Here is an 18209-nt window from a genome sequence, read left to right on the forward strand (position 1 = left end):
TTCAAATCCCACCTCCTGGCTGTGGGACCCCAGACAAGTCACGTAAATTGCAAGCACCCTAGACAGCTCTCTAAAATTGGCCACACTGCAAAGAGGAAGTCAAACCACACTGGAGGGAGTTGGCTTGCCTGGGAGCTCCCCAGGCCAATGACATCATTCAGATTCAGACTCTCTCTTACAATAGGTGGTTCTGATACAGCAACTCTTCCCCAAGAAATGCTTTGAGTAACTAAGTCAGATTCCCCAAAAAAGGCAAGGCATGCCAACCTGGTGCCAGTGACTTTCCTGCCACCACTGGGCTCAGGGAAGTGTCAAAAACATAGGCCAAGGTTTCCTCAAAGGCAGGATATAATGCATTGAGATTGCTGTGATGTCCTTGGGGTCCAAAGGCATGTCTTTTTAAATCCAGCGATCATAAGCTTTTCCTACCTAAAGCCCAAGTTTTCCAGACACCCCCCTATTCCTGATTAGATACTTAACCATCCTATTTCAAAGGGGCAGAAGGAAGGCCCAGGGAAAAGCAGAAGTGAGAATGACATAAATATTTAATTTGGAAATTTAAAAAGCAGCTTCTTCTAAATTATTCAAGGGAAACAAAAGACAATCAGGACAAAGAAACCAAATAAAATGATTGATCGTCAACAAGCCTTCTGAAAACAGCCAGTTCTAGAAAAAGCCAAATCCCGCTCCACAGGCTCAGAGCCCTCAGCTCTCCTCCCTCCACAAAGGATGGGGTAACCAAAGAAGCACCTAGTTCAAGAATCTAAAGCTCTGCTGGGCCTGTCTGTGGCTTCCTGGTGACTAGACCATGGGTATGAATCACTGTGCTCTAGAGCCTCAGTATCTTTATCTGTAAAATGGAGAGGAGTTTTGCCCAGGGTTCCTGAAAGAAGAACATTCTGTAAACCCTAAGGCTTTTAGAAAAGTGGCTTTGGGGTTAATTATTGTGCTCAAACAACATGTTAGCTCAGACATCGGTCAAGAGGGTCAGACGGATTTGGGCCTCCCTAGGGAAACATGTGTGGCAATTGGTCACTAGAACTGTAAGAATGAGCTCTGGTTTGCAACCCCATTACACCAGCACTTACTCAGAAGCACTAATTAATTCGCTTCCATACTACTACTCACCCTTCCTCACCCGGGAAGGGCACTTGTGCTGATTTTTGCCCCAGATCCATTTTATAAATCTTTATGAACACCTGATGACCCAATACTTCTCCCTTCTCTAACCCAAACACACTTAACCCCCTCCCCACTTACAAACAAGAAGCATCCCTGGTTTCCTAAGGGAGCCCACTAGGACAATAAGGAGAAATGGATGGCCAGATACCACCAAAGACATGGCCTTGATAGCCATTTTTTACATCATCCACTGGATAAGAAATACAGAAAATGGGGCACATGCCTGGCAAATTAAACTCTGGAACTTAAAAGCACATCGATGTTTTAAAAATTATTTTCCTATCAATTTCACAACAGTAGATTTCTGAGATTCTGACATAAATATTTATCATGACCCATAAGGCAGAGAGATGAAAAATAAGCCCAAGAGCTGCTGGTATTCCCCGAAGGGGCCAACACATATTCTGTCTGGGTGCACCTTCTGGAAGAAGGCACCAAGCTCTGAGGATATTCCTGGATTCTGCACTCCCAGGATTCCTGACCCACCCTGCTCGCAGAACTCCCATAATAATCTCCAACCTCACTACCTCCCCAGCCTTAAAAGGTCCCAATCCTTATCACCATAGGGATCTTCCAGAGAAATGACCAGACAGAATAATATCTAATTTCTTAGCCTTCGAAGCTGCCTCCGAGGCCCCCCACAATCTGGCCAAGCTCAACCATCTCTGCTCACACCCTGACACTCCAGGCAGCAGGGCTCTCTAGGTCTTCTTAGGCTGTTCCATCTCACTGTGGAAAATGTTGGTCTCCACCCATAAGGCCAAGTTCAGTTTCCATCTCCTCCATAAAAGCCTCCCTGACCCCCCCTTCTGCTGAGAGTGGCCCCTCCTTACCTTTTCCTAGAGTAGAGAAGAAGTATACAAGTCACTAACACCACTAAATTTAATACACACCTTTTAACATTAAATTTCATAAGACATTCTAAGTTTGGTATACAATCCTCTTTTGTATTCTTGTCTTTCTTGATATTTAAGGCCAACATAAAAGACTCCCCCCCCCCCCCCCGGATGGATTTGAAACGAGCTAAGATGTCTCTCCAAAACCTCACTCCAACACTCATCTACAAGACTGTACCTTGAGGACTCCCTATAGGAAGGCTCAAATGAGATCATGCCCACAAAATGCAAGCTATTCCCTCGCGTCCTTGGGCTCCTGCTTTGTCCTATTTACATTCTACTTCATTTTCACACTAGCAAAGATCACCAGCTTTACACCATTTTCACCGATGCCTAGCAGAGAGGAGGCACTTAATGCCTTGTGAACTGAGCTGCTCCTGGTAAGCCCCCCAAGCTTCATACTCTTCACAAATGGCATCTATTACCAACCTCTAAGAAAAGGAAGAAAATGGAAGGGAAAAATCAGTGTCAGAACAGGGCAAAAGAAATCAAGGAGGAGCACTTCCATCACCAGCTGACCAGACCTGCCCCAGTCCAGCCCAGAAGAGAGCTCTGCACCCTTGGGTCACCTCAGGTACTGAGCATGGAGGAGGGGGAGGAAGAGCCAAGAAAGAATGAAAGTCAAGCTGCTTTGCATACAAAAGCCAACAGCCAACCCATCTGGACCACTTCAGCAAAGGGATTCTTCACGATGGCTGTTGAGTACACACTAAATTACGGCTTGTTGACTGGTCATTTCATCTGATGCCAACAGACATACCAAATGCTCATAAAAGATGTTTTTAAATCCTATTATACTCCTTTAGGAGGTTACTAATGGGGGGGGTGGGGATAGGGAGATTCTTCAAGAGGACCTGCTCAAGCATCTCCTGGGAAAGTCACTTAATAGCCTCAGTTTCTTCATCTGTAAAATGCAGCTAACTGCAGCACCTACCTCACAGGGTTCTAAAGTGGACATAAAAATAAACCTCCGAGTGTATGGTAAATCTTACCAACGTAATTGTTATTATTCACAGCAGCATGATTTGTAAGAATAAAAAGTCATGGGTGAGGAGCAGGTGCCACAAGTGTGCTTTCTGCATGTGGCTGTCCTCCTGGCTCCCTTCTAGTCCCAGCTACAATCCTCCCTTCTCATAGGAGGATTCTCCTGATCCCACTTGGAACTTAGGGCATTTTCTCCCATGCAGCCTACCGCTATCTTCTCTGGACATAGTTCCTTGCACATCGGATTGGTGGCACCCAGAGGGACTGTCCTCTGCCATTATAATAGCCTCAGTGCTTAACACAGTGCCTCACAAACAGCAGGTGTTTAATAAATGTTATTAACTTGAAAGCAATGACAATCACGAAGAAATAGGGAAAGATGATTCAAAGACAAAAAATGGCATGCCCACTTACAATTAGGTAAATAATGATGGGAACAAAATCAAGAAAAATACAGCCGAGTCTCAATTAGTGCGGCTAATGAGGCTCCTGCAGTAGTCACATATATTCCAATTCTCAATCATAATTCAAAGTTATAATTACATAAAACATGGCAATTAGTACCAGCCCAAAGGAAATAAGAAGTTTGAATTCAAATAATGAGACCACTTCAGGGGTGAGAGGAGCAGCATTCTGAATAAGACACAGGAAACAAGGACATTTAGTGCTGAGCTTGTTAAACGAGTGAATATGCACGTTTTTTCCCCAAACTGAAGACTCAATGTTTAAGGTTCCATGCACAATTTTTCTCTGCTCATTTGTGCATTTACATATTTTCTGATCATTAAGTTTAATTTAAACAACAACTAAAACAGGTCCTAATTGCTTTTTAACATCGACACCCTCCCCAAATTCAGAAGCATAGCACAACTGTATCTAGTCTCCGCGACCCTCCCTGAAGGCCCAAAGAGGAGGCTGCCACTTGCTACTTGAACCCAGAGCCCCCTGAGAGTCAATGGCCTTTCTTTTCCTCTCTAAACCTTGGGAAATAACTAGATGAGTCTATCTGCAAGGGGCCTTCCAGGTCTAAAGCTTACAAACTAGGATACTGTGGGTGCCTTTTGGTTGGGGAACAACTGAATCATTTGTTGTTCACTAATGTAATGAACTATTATTGAGCCATGAAGAATAGATAGGATGATTTGAGAAGAGCTCAGGAAGACATATAAAGTCAGTAGTGCCAGGCAAGCCGCTGAAATGTTGCTAAGTTTAGATGAACCGCAACTACCAATCGTGGTCCCAGAAAGAGCAGGAGAAATACATCTTTTGGGGAGAAAGAAGGGTCACTAGAGGTACAAAACATTGACTGGCTTTGCTTAATTTTGTCTTTATTATAAGGGACAGACCTTAAGAAATTCCTGATGTAAACACACACCAAAAAAATTAAACTTATTTTTTAAATTAATCACATGGGAGCAGCTAGACAGTACAGTGAATAGAAAACAAGTCCTGGAGTTGGGAGGACCTGGGTTCAAATCTGGCCTTAGACACTTCCTAGCTCTGTGACTCTGGGCAAGTCACTTCACCCCCAACTGCCTCCCCCTTACTTCTTTTCTGCCTTGGAATCAATTCTAAGACCGAAGGTAAGCGGTTTTTAAAATAAACTAAAAATAAATAAAACTAATCATATGAACTATGAGCACCTATTGTGTCTTTAATATAATTTTTAGAATATCTGTTTGAAATCAGTCTGAACCAAGTAACACTATTCACCTAAACCCTCTAATTAAAGTCCCAAACGTTTAAAATGTTTTCTCCCACATGACAGACATGGTCCCTCACACATCAATCATACTTTCAAGAAAGACTGAGGGGAAGGGAGAGTCTTCGCAAGGGGCTCACCACCACAGATCCAACACTTTCGGGGCCTGGGTCTTCATCAAGAGATCTCAAACTATCCAATCTTGGCCAATTGTCCTCCTCTGTCATCACAGCCAAAAGGCACTGATCATCTCCTAGTGGTCAGGCCTCTGGAGACAACTCTCTGAACTCAGCTCAGCAAGCAGAGTCCGTCCTGGGGCCCCACACTCCCAGCCCTGGGCTCAGCCTCGGAGACACTTGAAAAAAGACAGTTACGTGTAAGAGTACAGACGTGTGCACATACACACACTCCATAGCAAAAGCAATGAGCTACTACTGCTAAGCCAGTAAAAATAAGCAGCAAAATTCAGAACCATTTTCCTGTTTCCTAAACTGTTTCCTAAACTATCTCAAGCTCATAATTCTACTTTAAAATTGAACATTTTAAAACACTACTGACCTACAGAAAATACTCTGGCTAATGGGCTGGCTCCCATCTGGTGCAGATCGCTTTCCCGGTACTATTTTTATTCCTTGCAATTCTCTCTCTACCCAAACAAATCTGCTCACCAGATGTTTTTCATTCAGCCTCAACTGGAGGAAATTCCTAGATGAAAATGACCACTCTCTGGGATATGGAGTCAGGCCCTGAAAATGATGGAACAGCTCCCGCTCCAACTCCCTTCCTGGTTAAACTTCTCAGCTGTAGCCCACATTCAATGGCAATGACCAAATAGCCATCGGGTCCCAAGACTTTCCTGCTCTGAGGGGATGCCAACAAAGGTCACTTCTCTTGATTCTGCGTTGAGGCAGCCATTCCCTCCACCTCCCATCCAAAGACATCAGGTATTCTTTGATACCTGCATTTATGACAACAGGGGCAGGTCCAGGTTTACCACCACCTGGGTAAACTAATCCATCCATGCAAATGGCACGTGAACCTCCCCATAAACTACAAAGCTGTCATCACTGGGCTCCTGAAAAATCCCCCTCTTTTAAAGAATCTGTGTCTTGAGGAGAAGGTAGAAAAGCAGCTGGAAAGAAAGCTCATAAGCCCAAGAGAAGACCCTGGGCAAGGTGATTTTGCCCAAAATATCCCGGCAAGTTTCTTCACTGCCTGAAATCTACTAGTGAAAAAAGAGATTCATTTGCGTTAATAATAAGCAGCCTTTTTTTCAAAATGCCTCTCTGGGGTAAAGAAGTCCCTGGATCAAACATGATGGGAATTAATTCCATCAGGTTGCTTTCTACCTAATACTTGACTGAGACTTGCTGTACCAACAAGTCAAGAGTTCTGATTTGGAGGAAATGGAGAGCATTTGGGACCACTGAGTTCTCTGGAGGATCAGGAAGGGATTGCAACGTAAAAGAATCCATGGAAAACTGATGACAGCATTAAGACACTCGTCATCTGTGGAGAACGGTTAAGGGTATGGAATGGGAGATGAGAAAGTATCCAAAACAAATTAACTCTTTTTCCAAGGCCAGGCCCTGCCTCCAATGGGAGACAACACATGTACGTGGATAAGTATGTATAAGATATGTAACTACCACTTACAACACTGTTTCCAAGTTTCAAAGAGAGTTACAAATGAACTTTTGGAGCACAGTCCATCTAAAAAACTGCAAGGTCTTTTTTGAAAAAGAAGAGATGGTTAACATTGGATGTCTCCGAATTTAATACCTCTCTAAGGATGAAGCTGATTCCGTTGACACAAAGCATTTTTTTAATCCATAAAGCTAAGAAAGCAGATAGCAGGATGAAGTGAACATTTTTATTTCCAAATAAAAATTCTAAGATTTTTGCATCAACTTTAGTGTTCGTGTTAATTAAATTAACACTAACCTAGTATTAATTAATTTAATTAAAGCTAATAGTTTCTTAGTTTTAAAGTCCTACTTGAATGCTTCTATCTGTGGGTATTATTTCAGAAAAGGACCAATTGCTCCTGTTCCGCTGCCCTGACCCCAAGGCCAAAGACATTCTGACTGGACACTTTCCCTTTTACAGATGTCTGTCTGACACCAAAAGCCTCGGAGAGCCCTGGCTCCACATCTCATTTATTACATGAAAAAGCAGGCAGCCCAGTCATCTTCAGAAAAGGATTTCTGTGCCCAACACCCAAAGCAAACATCTGCTTGAACAATATAAATATTCTTTCCCTTTGTCTCCCATAGGAAGGCAACTGTTTCTCAAAGTTAACATTCATCCATTTTCATAAACTTCAAGGTAAACAAGCCCAGTTTATTCCTCCTCGAGGCAGAACGAGGACCTGGCCAATGAAAGTCTCCCCTACCTCGCCCCATGGGTCCCTGCTCGCTGGGCCCCCAGACTTCAAGTCTAGAAGAAGCATCAGAAGAAACTATAAGAAGGGCGGAGAAGGGGCATGGGGGAGGTTAAAGGATAAACATTCAAATAATGAGCAGCTGGGAGGGTAAAACAATGGCAAAGACGATGGTACATTCTGCTGGGAACAGCCTGGCTGCCTACAGATGTGAGAGAAGGCCAAAGCCTGGCTAACTTCAGTTAGGATCAATCTGAGTTGTTTCAGATCTTGCTTCACTTGCTCCCCCCCACCCCCTTTCCTGTCCTTCACCATTTGAGCCAAATGTGCCCATCCTTGGAGGCAGTCCTTGCCCACGCTAACAAAGAATACTCAGGGTCTCAAAAAGCCTCCCCATTCCTCAACTGAAGTTTGGGGTTTTATCTGGCAGCTGGTGGCCCTGGATGGCCTCTGGTCATACTATGAGGACTCTTGTCTCTGCTAACAAGTAGTTACCAACTAAAAGAGAAGGGGATGCCCAACCCTGTCCAATCCTGGAAAAACAACTGCTTCTTGGGCTATGTTAGAAGTGATGAACAATGACTGAAGTGACCCCTTAAGAACAAAAGCCTCAAGTAAGAGCATAAATCATGTAACCATGTTAACTTTTCTAAAATATAAATATTAATAAATGTTTAAAAAAAAAAGAAAGAACAAAAGCCTCAGCTATAGCCATTCCCCAGTGGCCCACCTGATAACACTGAATATGACACTCTCTGGCCTCAAGTAGCCTGCCATCCCGAGTAGAAGCCTACACACCTGGGTAGAGCCCTGGAGGCACCTGAGCAATGCAGAGGGCAGGGCAGGCTGTTCCACAAAGCATAAAAATCCCTCTCCACCCCATATCAGTCTTCCCTACCCTTCTCCAAAGTAAAACCCCCAGAACAACCACAAGGACCAGCTGCTTGGCAACATCCAGGCCCCTTCTCGGCTCTGTAGCCTCTTGGGCCCAAGCACAAACAAGAAGGGCTCTGAGAGAGCCATGGGCCAGTGGGGCTGTGGAACCCTGCCAAAAACCAGCCATGACAACAAATGGAACCTTGAACTGGGGTGCTAAACCCACATATATCACCCCAATCAAGGAAATCCAGATCAATCATAGTCTTAACTTCTCCCAAGGACACACTCTAGTTACCCTCTACTAGTCGATAAATATTGAGAAGAGAGAACGTCAGAATTTCATCCCAGGTTTCTGTCTCTCAGCTTGTCTGCAGGAGGCTCAGGACAGAGACGAGTGAACCTGTAAGAAATGTGCTTCCAAGAGAAAGAACTTCAACTATCCCTAAAAAGTGGAGAGAAATTGCTTTGGTGGGGAACCAAGACTGCTAAGGGAAAAAGAAAGTTGTCCATCATCCAGTGGGAATGATTTTCTAGTAAATAGTCAAGGTTGGAGCATTACCAAAACCAACAAATTCAAGAACTCTCCACCTGTGCCCATATTTATAATGGCAGCTCACAAGAAGCCAGAGCTTCTCAGTTCATAAAGAGCTTTACTCAAGAGTACCCCAGGAGTCAACCACTGGCACTCCAGCAGAGACCTGAGGTCCCCAAAGCCCTTCACCCACATTAGCCTCTTTGTTCAGGCTGACTTGATTACTCTAAAACTAATGTGAAAGATTTATTACAGATATTTATGATTCATATTATTAATTTGATTTATTTCAAACTTTTTTTTATCCTTACCTTCTACTAAGTATTGATCCCAAGGCAGAAGAGCAATAAAGGGGAGGCAATTGGGATTAAGTGACTTGCCAAGGGTCACACAGCTAGGAAGGGTCTGAGGCCAAATTTGAACCTAGGCCTGGCTCTCTACCAGTACTTTCATTTCTCAAGCCTCAAATCCTTTCCCGCTTCTCTAACTTCTTCCATATACCAGCTGAGATGCCACCCTCTACAGGAAGCCTTTTCCTGAACCCCCCTTAATAACAGAGCCTCTCTGTTTGCTATTTCCTGTTGTCCTGACTACAGCTTGCTTATATGCAGTGGTATGTTGCCTTTGCTCTTAGATGGGAAGCTTCTCAAGGACAGGGATATCTCTGGCCCCTCTTCCTATCCACTGGCATGCCCAAACATTTATTAATGATTGGCTAATTAAAGCAGGAAGGCCTCTGAAGTCATCTAAGACTTTGAGTCCTACCTGAATTAGGAATCCTCTGTCAAACTACCTCTGTTAAAATCATTCCAGTAACCGGGAATTCACCCCCTACAAAATCAAGGCATTCCATTTACGGACCGCCCACATGACTAGTTTCCTTATACAAGGTAAAACTTGCCTCCCTGCTACTTTCATCCTGATTCTGCCCTTCAAGAGGAAATGAACTCTGCCTAATCCTTCCTCTCCAGGAGAGTACTTCAGATATTGGACTCGAGGGACCTCATCCCAGTCAGTCCCTCCTCCTTTAAAAGGATCCTAGGATTACAGAGAAAATCTTTGGTATCTTCAGGGCCGACACAGACCTCAAGAACAAGCCAAAGCCTCCAGCCTCCTTTGCTAAATCTCATCCTAAGCCAGCCAATTCCCATCTCAAGGCCTCAGGTTCTTCATTTATCAAATAAGGGGGGCCAGGATCTTTACTGCTAGACTGCTCTGTGGAGGATACCTCCTCCATCTGGTGCCTCCCCCACCCAGGGCCCTCTGCAGGACAAGCAAGGTGCCCTGGCCTTTTGTCCAAGCTCTCATCCCTCTGGCTGGCCCTATCTGCAGCATGTCTCCATCCACCAGGCAGAAGACCTCACTTGCTGCATCTCAGGCTTTCCTCAGCACCCTCCCTCCTCTCCAATCACCGATTGATTGGAGCCTAGACTCACTAGCATGTAGGCCCTCTCTTAAACCATGTCCCAGTGATCCTGAACCTGAACAGGAGCTGTTCTGGAGTAGGCTCTCCCTCAGGCCTCCCCCCCCCGCCCCCATGTCCAACTCAAGATCTGCCAGTCAAGGGACGGTGCCCTCTGAAATGCCTGCACCCAAAATGGCAAACCTCTCATCTTGACCCTCTTTCTCTCCAGCTTTTCATTCTCTGACCCTCACTGGGACCCAGCTTTCGACAATTCAAAGAAAGTCCACTCCATCTCTTACAGCCCTTCCAGACCCTCCCTCAATCACCTTCAGTAAGGAACCACTACTCCCAAGGAGGATCTATCTTCTCTGGAACTCACAGCCACAGACGGTCACAGACTCCATCCCTTCTCCGGCTGGTATTGAACAGAACTGGAGAAAAGTGACAGAATGCAGACTCCTGGGCCTCCACTATCTGATGCCCTCCCAGCAAGCAGCAAACCCAAGGATTTCTTCTGCCCTACCTCATTTCAAACCTCCTCTCCTCCACACCCTCCTCCACCTTCCCTCTTAGGAAGGCAGTGACCTCACTCACTTCCCAAACACAGGGAGCTCTTTCTCTTCCCTCCTCCTCATCCTCATCTACCATCCCCTTCACTCCAGTCTCAGAAATAAGTGGCCTTATTCCCCCTGCCAAGGAGATCCCCTCCCTATCAGGTGGGAGGTATAAATCCTTCAGTCACGCCTCATCTATTGGCTCCATGCCCATGTCTCTCTCTCCCTTGTCCTTAAAAACCCTTCACTTGATACCACAACCATCACTGCTTGTAATACCCTTTATCTTTAGACAGAGGAGTGAGTGGGGTCAGGAGTCAGGAAGACCCAGGATCAAATCCAACCACAGAAATGTCCTCACTGGGTGACCCTGGCCAAGTCCCTTCCCCACCATCTGCCTCAGTTTACTTGTAAAATGGAGATTATAAAAGCCCTTGTCTCATAGTTACCATGAAGCTCAGATGAGTGCCAAACTCAAAGTGCACTGTAATAATAGCTATTATCATTCCCATCTCTCCTCCCCTTCTCAGCTCTATTCCTGGAGAAAGCCATCTAGTTTTTCTTCTATACCCTGAGCCATCAGGCTAGATCTAAAAAAGTAATCCGCCATCTCTTAATTCTTCATCCATCACCTCCTTTTTCTAGATTCTAAGTCCATAGTCTGGCCATTCCCCCTAGCCTCCAGTCACATCAGTGAACCACAGTATCCCTCCCCCCCTACCCCCCCAAGGCTCTATCTGAAACCTCTTTCTTTTCTCTGGCTCACTCTGTCATTATCTCCAGGTAGATGATTCCCTTCCTGGTCTCTTCTAAACTGAAATTGCCCAAACAAAATGTCCCTTAAGCTTCTAAAACTCAGCATGTCCAAAACAAGGTGCATGAACTTTTCCTCTCTCCTCCCTAACTTTCCCTAATCTGCTCTAGATTACCATCTTCCTTGGAGTCCACCATTTCAGTGTAATCTTCCCCCCAGCCACACACCCAATCCACATGTACCCAAGCCCTTCTTTCTCTCCATGCCTCTCGCCACCTCCCTATCCAAAGCCCTCCACAACAGACTTCCAAGTGGCTTCTGAGTCAAATTCTCTGGCTCCAAACCATCTCACATTCGGGAGCCAAGATAACTTCTCTGGGGCTGACCATGGTAACACCCAGTTATCTCCTCTCTCCTCCTCCCCCCTTCAGCACCAAACAAACACCTTCATCCTTTTCAAGCCTCCGTTAACACATTGAAGCAGCTACATAAAACAAAGGGCACTTCTCCCCCCACCAGCTCCAGCTCCAGCTCCAGCTCCTCATACCCGCCAGGGATGCTCTCAAGTCTCCTCCCGAGGCTTTTTTCCAAAACTTGGCTCAAACCTCACCTTGCTCAGGCTTTTTCCTGGTTTTTATCGTTCCCCCAAATACGAATGCCCTCCCCTGTCAGATTACTTTCAGCATACTGTATTTATATGTGTGTCTGTATCTTGCATGTACTTTGATATTTCCACGTTGCCTTCCCTAGACTGTAACCTCTCTGAGACCTGGTATTTTAGTCTTTCTTTTCCTCATTTCAAATCTTTCAATTGTCTCCATGTTTTACTCTTAAAAATCTTTACTGCTAAAAGCAATCTGAGAAGCCACAAACAGCTTAATACACTGGGTGTGTGCTATTCTAAAACATCTAAAGAGCTAAGATTAATTTAGAGAATATCTCACACACACAAACACACAGAATAGGGTACTCAGGAGGTGTGACTATTATCCCCATGTTATAGATGAGGAAATGGATGCTAATCAGACCCTGAAAAAGCTTTAGACTTTTCTTTACCTAAGACATCTTCCCAAGACTAACTGGTCAGACTTTAGAAACTTTAGGTATCAAACAGCTGGTTGGGAAGGCAAGCAGAAGACCAATAAGCATCAACACTGCATGCCTGGCCTTTCCAAGCTTTTTCAGATAATTTCAACACATTTCCTATCTAAGCAATTCCCAGCTAGGTGCCTTACCACTCTTCTGCCTTAGAAGCAAAACACAGGATTGATTCTAAGACAGAAGGTAAGGGTTAAAAAAAATAATAATTTTAACATACATATGCACATACCCAGCTAGGTTGGCTTAATGGATAGAGAGCCAGGTCTAGAGCTGAGAGGTTTTGGATTCAACAATAGCCCTAGACAACTTCCTAGTTGTGTGACCCTGGGCAAGTCACTTAACCCAGAAATATCTAGCAAATCTGCCTTAGAATTTGGACAAAAGGTAAGGGTATTAAAAAAAATTTTAATGAATTCTCAAAGTTAGTCTCTATTCAGCCAATTTTCCCCCAAAAAATGAGTGCCACTAAAAGAAAGCAACAAAAAGCAATCAAAGCTACATTCTGCTTAATTATTCTAAGGAGCCGGGAAAACCCCCAAGACTTGGGAACATGTGACTAAGAATCCGTGCAGTGCTGGCTAACCTTTTCAGAAGAATCTCTCTGGACCCTTCCCTTCCTTTCCATACCTATATAGTGTCATGTCACTTACCTTAGACTAAAGGGCAAAACTGGAAACAAAAAGGAAGGCATAGAACCCAACAAGCACAATTGGGGTGGGGGGTGGGGGGAGACACTAATTAATGTCAGTCACATTAATTAAATGGGCACATGAGATATTTAATTATTACATCAAATACGCTGCAGAGACCGAACATCACACGGTCCCAATTTGCACATGTCTGCAGCAGCTCCCACTAGAACAATGACACCAATGACATCAGAAGAGCCTGATTTGGTATCAGACATGGGGTATTGAATCCAGCTTCTGCCAGTAACTACCTATGAGTCTTAGAACAAATCACTCAAGCTCTCTTAGCCCATCTACTTTTCTGACATCCTCCAACCTCCCTTCCAGGTCTAAATCTAAGACTAGGCTCTCCCAGGAACCTAAACATATTATTTTGCTCTAACAGAACTTGGTTGCATTAAACACCACTAGAAAGAAAAGAGGAATCCTGGCTAAGCTGGGAGACCTTTGTATGTTGCATCTACTTTGTGCTGGAATAAAGGTGGGACCCTTCGGTTCCCCATTAAAAGGGCCCATGCAAAGAGCTCCACAAGCAAGTGCCCAAGCCCAGGAGTGAGGGAGAGTCTTCTTCTGCATCTAGCTCGCTCCGAATGGGCAAAGATCCTACCCCACCAACTTTCACATTTCCCTAGTAAAGATCTGCTCCTGTGCCATTCCTTAAGCTTGCTTACCTCTGAGGGGGAATATAAGGAGCGGACACTGTGGGCATAACTGTACAGGGCTCAGCCAAAGTTTTCTTAGCCTTTTTTGTTTTCTTCCTAACTTTGGACGTTGACCTGACAGTTTTGACAGCTCCCTCCTTCCGGCAAACCCCATTTTTCATCTCAACGTCCCCATAAATGTTGAGAGGCCTGCGGATGCAGCCTGGAGGGGTGTGTGCATCACAGTAAGCAGTCTTTTTGACAGAGAAGGTGGTGCCACTGCCTGTCACCTCCTTCACAGGCTCCATTTTCATGTAGAGGCCAGCCTTCTGGGCGCATGTCACATGGAATGCTGTGTAGCAATTGGCTTTGTGGCACTGGATACAGGCACCAACCCCCTTCTGCTTACAGAGGTAGCACGTGAGTTTCCACCGGGCCGGGGGGATGTTCCGCACTCCATCGATGGGTTCAATGAAAACCGTGTTGGCAAATCCCACCTCTGGAATCCACAAGGCACAGACCACGTGGCCCCAGCGGTCATCGTCCGTCTTTTTGAAGGCCCCTCCCTTGTTGGGGCACAGCACACAGTCGACAGGCCGGGCACGGGACTGCAGGCAGTGTCGGCAGAGCCACTGGCCCTCAGGGATGTAGGGCACCCCGTAACACTCCTGGTGAACGGCTAAGTTGCACAGATCACAGAACAGAATGACATTGCTGTTCTGGCACTCCCCATCCATGCAAATACAGCACACGGCGTCCTCGTCGATCAGAGACTGGGGGTCGCCCTGCTTCTGGTTCTCACAGTAGGACTCCTTCTCAAAGCGGTCCATCAGGAACTCAAACATGTTCTGGGATACCACCGAAACACCGTCAGCTTTCCGCCTCTCATTCATGATCTCTAGCCAGGCATAATCTTCCTCATCCATGTCGTACTCCACCTCATGGTCGAGCTCTTCGGCTGACTTCTCAATGAACTTGTAGTAGACTGGCGGCCGCCTCGGTGCCGAGGGTGGGCTGTACTCGACAATCCGCACGCGGGGCTCAGGAAGGGGGCTGGCGGCGGCCGGGGCACCGTGGGCACCTGGGAGGGCATCATTCTTCTTCTTCACCTTGTTGTTCTTATGCCGCTTAGTTCGCAGACAGACCGGGGGCCTCTCGCTGTTTTCTTTATTGCTGTTACATTCGCTCAGCTCCTGAGCTGTGAGGTCATCTTCTAGGATGATCTCCAAGGGGTCAAAAATACTGATCCTGTGTAGGCGGCCTTCAATCTCTATCTCAACCATTCTCTGAGCTTGTGCATATGTCAGGGTCTCTCTAGTAGGGGAGTGCTTAATACTGCATGGGGAAGAAGAGGGCCTGGTCGAAGATACTCGATGACATCGTCCTTTCCTCCTCATTTGGCAATGATTACCTGAAATTACAAGCAAAGTTCAAGGTAAGGCTTTCCTGTGACAAAATGTTTGAAAAAAATCCAAGAGTCAACCCAAAACAAGACACACACTCAAAAGCTCCCCATGTCCTAAGACAGCTGACAGCTGATGGCTCAGGCCTGAAGTCAGGACTTGTGAGTTCAAATCTTGCTTCAGATGCTTACTGGGCTAGGTGGGCAAATCACAAAATCTGTCTGCCTCAGCCTCCTCAAATGGAAAATGGGAATAACAACAATAGCATCAACCTTGCCTGGCTGTATGTCTGGCATATGGTGGACACTATATTTAAATGCTTATTCCTGACCATTACTAAGAAGCTGAGGTTTTGCAAATTCATTCATTGCAGAAGATTGTCTCAAATTACCCCCGGCACCCACTGCCCTCTCCTCCACAGAAGAAATGGGATTCCTGAGTTACTGAGGATGAGGCAAAACGGGAGGCACCCGGAAGAGGTGATATTGAAGGATAGCCTTACTTAAAACAGGAACATAATCAAATAAAGATAAAGGGCTTTTAATAAATAAAAAGGGGAAGAGAGTCATAGAAATGTCAAAAAAAAAAAAGAGAGAGAGAATAAGTTTACAATAAAGTTAATAAGGGCACCCAGACAATAATGTCCTACATGAAAACAAATTTTTAAAGCTATACATAAATCAATGTTTTCAAATGTTCTTTCTGTCTTTTTCATGTGTAAATATTTTTGTCTGTTGACTATCAAAATCATAATAAAAGTATGGCATTTTTTAAAAGACTATTCAAAATTCATTATCGACATCAGTCATCCTCAGGTAACAAGGTACACAGGAAAGCACATGCCAGAGAGATAGACAGACACCTTTGGGGGAAGTAGGATCTAGTCCATGCAGCCCATGTTGTTATTATCATCATAATCACAACTAATGACTGTCCTTGGCCAAGTGCTTTTCCAGTTGCACCAACAAGGAAGCAACAATGAGGACCTACACCAATCACTTCTGTTTAAGGCCTGGGCAAATTCACTTATTAACTTAAACAATAGTTTCCTCCTACTCCAGTTCATCTTTTCCTTCTTTTCCCAACCCTGTGGCTTATGGTTAAGTCAACCAATGCCCAAAACAGTCAGAAAGTATATTTTGAACTTCCCAGAAGAGGAGCCACACTGACAACTACTAGGTGGAAAGTTTCCTAAGTTACTTAGAGGAGAAAGGAAAGAGCAAGCAGGGCATCAAGGTAAATCAACCCAGAAAAGATGGAGAAGAAAGTTTAAATAATTAGACTCCCTCTTTTCCATGACAGATTCAAAACTGTCAAGTCTCTAGGATAGGAATCAGTCTTCCTCCCCAGGATGTCATATACCCTGAAAGAATAATCATCTGCTAGGTCTTGGATTTGTGCCTGACCACTAACAGCAAGGACACTCTCCCCTGCACCCCTTTCTCTGCTGTAAATCGCACCCCTTGGGCTAAATGATTTCTTCTGGTTTTTTGTTTTTAATTTCCTTACAAACTTTAAAAAAGACATAGGATTGACACCAGGAAACTGCTAAGCATCTCTTTGCATGATATGAAATCAGGGCAGGGTTTAGTCACAAATAACAAGCTTTTGTACTCAGAAAACACAATCCATGGATTTAGAACCTCCTTGCCTCCCAGTAACAAACGCAGTAACCACAAAGAGTCAAGCTTCGGGGTGACTTCAGTAAACCTTGTTTCAATGCATCACTGTCAGGTCAGTCCGATGACTAACAATTGACTCTAAATTATTCTGATGCCATGGACGTACTAGGTATCCTGAGTCTTACAAAGGGACACACATGCCTGCCTCCATCTCTTCCTACTTGGTCACCTCCCAACAAGGAGGTTGGCCTTACTGATGTATCTAGCATCAAGCTATCAGTGCCAGGGATCCCCCCAACAACCTGTCAGGGTAGGGGACCAAGTAGCTAACTACAGATCCAGTCCAACCTGAACAATGACATCATTTTGGTGACAGGCATGACAGCACCAACATTTCAACAAGCAAGTTCTAAGACTATTCCAAGTCCGTGACAGGGCGGTGGATGGCTGTGCTACCATTCTCAATGGACATTCACCAACAAGGAAACAGGAATGCATAGTTAAAAGGCTGCGGTTTTCTTTTTTAAATAAAGATGCTTTGCTGAATTTCCAATTATTGACCCCGTCCCCCAAGACTTGGGTTTTCTGACTGAATCACTTATTTAGCCAGTACCAACAAAGCTCACAAGGCCCCATTTTACAGCAGTAAGGCAGAGTGATTTGGAAACAATGATTTACCAAAGCATTCCAAATGTGAACCCCAATGTGCAGAATTGCCCTTGTCCTAGCTCGGAGACTCTCCTCGAGTCAATTTAGGCAATGGGGGTCTCAGCAATACTGTAAGAAAGCATCTCTCTGCAGTCTCGGAGCCAACAACTTTTCTAGGCGCTTCACTTCCTGGTCAGCCCCAGGGGTTTCGAAAGGGGCCCAACTTGGGCCCTTAGCCCTGGTTGTGCCCACCCGAAGAGCCCCGCTTTCCCATGGTTTGCCCCTCCATTTGGTAAAGCGAAGGCTGCCAAGACGCTAAGCGAGGCTGTCGGAGGGACCAGGAAGCAGCGGGCGCGGTAGCCCCCTCCTCTCCCCGCCCAGCATAGGGGTCAAGGCCATGGTCGCAGCCTCGGACCCGGGGCCGCCCCCACCTCCTGCAAACACCGGGGATACGGCGCTAGTGCCCGCAGGCTCCTCCGCGCAGGCCAAGACTCGGTGCCGCGGCTACAGGCAGACTGACGGACAGACATCGGGGCCGGCGGCCTGGCCCGGCCTCCCGCCGCGCTGCCCGCGCCGCCCGGGCCGAGCGGACAAAGCTGCGGCCGCAAACATGGCGCCGCCGCCGCCGCCCCGGCCCGGCCGCCCCTCCCGGACCTCCCCCCGGCCTTCACCCACCTGGCTCCGGGGCTCGGATGGCTCCGGGGGCGGCGCTGAGAGCGCCAACGGCCGCGGCGGCCTCGGGGACGCGCGGGGCCCGGGCGGGGCCGGGCCGGGGCCGGAGCCGGGGCCTGCGCGGCGGGCCTGACCCAGCGAAGGCGGCGGGGCGACGGGGCG

The 18209-nt window shown here is 46.0% G+C and overlaps 1 protein-coding gene across 5 annotated transcripts in view; it reads right to left on the reverse strand.

The window, feature by feature from the left end:
• The window catches only part of BRD1 (bromodomain containing 1), a 74418-nt gene extending 59319 nt beyond the window's left edge, over positions 1 to 15099 (reverse strand). For all 5 annotated transcript variants that reach the window (XM_044677815.1, XM_044677817.1, XM_044677812.1 and 2 more), the window contains exon 1: positions 13733 to 15099. In XM_044677815.1, coding sequence (XP_044533750.1) covers positions 13733 to 15099 — 1367 coding nt within the window. The remainder of the gene's footprint in view (positions 1 to 13732) is intronic.
• Between the last annotated feature and the right edge of the window lie 3110 nt (positions 15100 to 18209).

This window comes from Gracilinanus agilis, chromosome 5, assembly GCF_016433145.1.
Source record: "Gracilinanus agilis isolate LMUSP501 chromosome 5, AgileGrace, whole genome shotgun sequence".
In the NCBI taxonomy this organism is placed as follows: Eukaryota; Metazoa; Chordata; class Mammalia; order Didelphimorphia; family Didelphidae; genus Gracilinanus; species Gracilinanus agilis.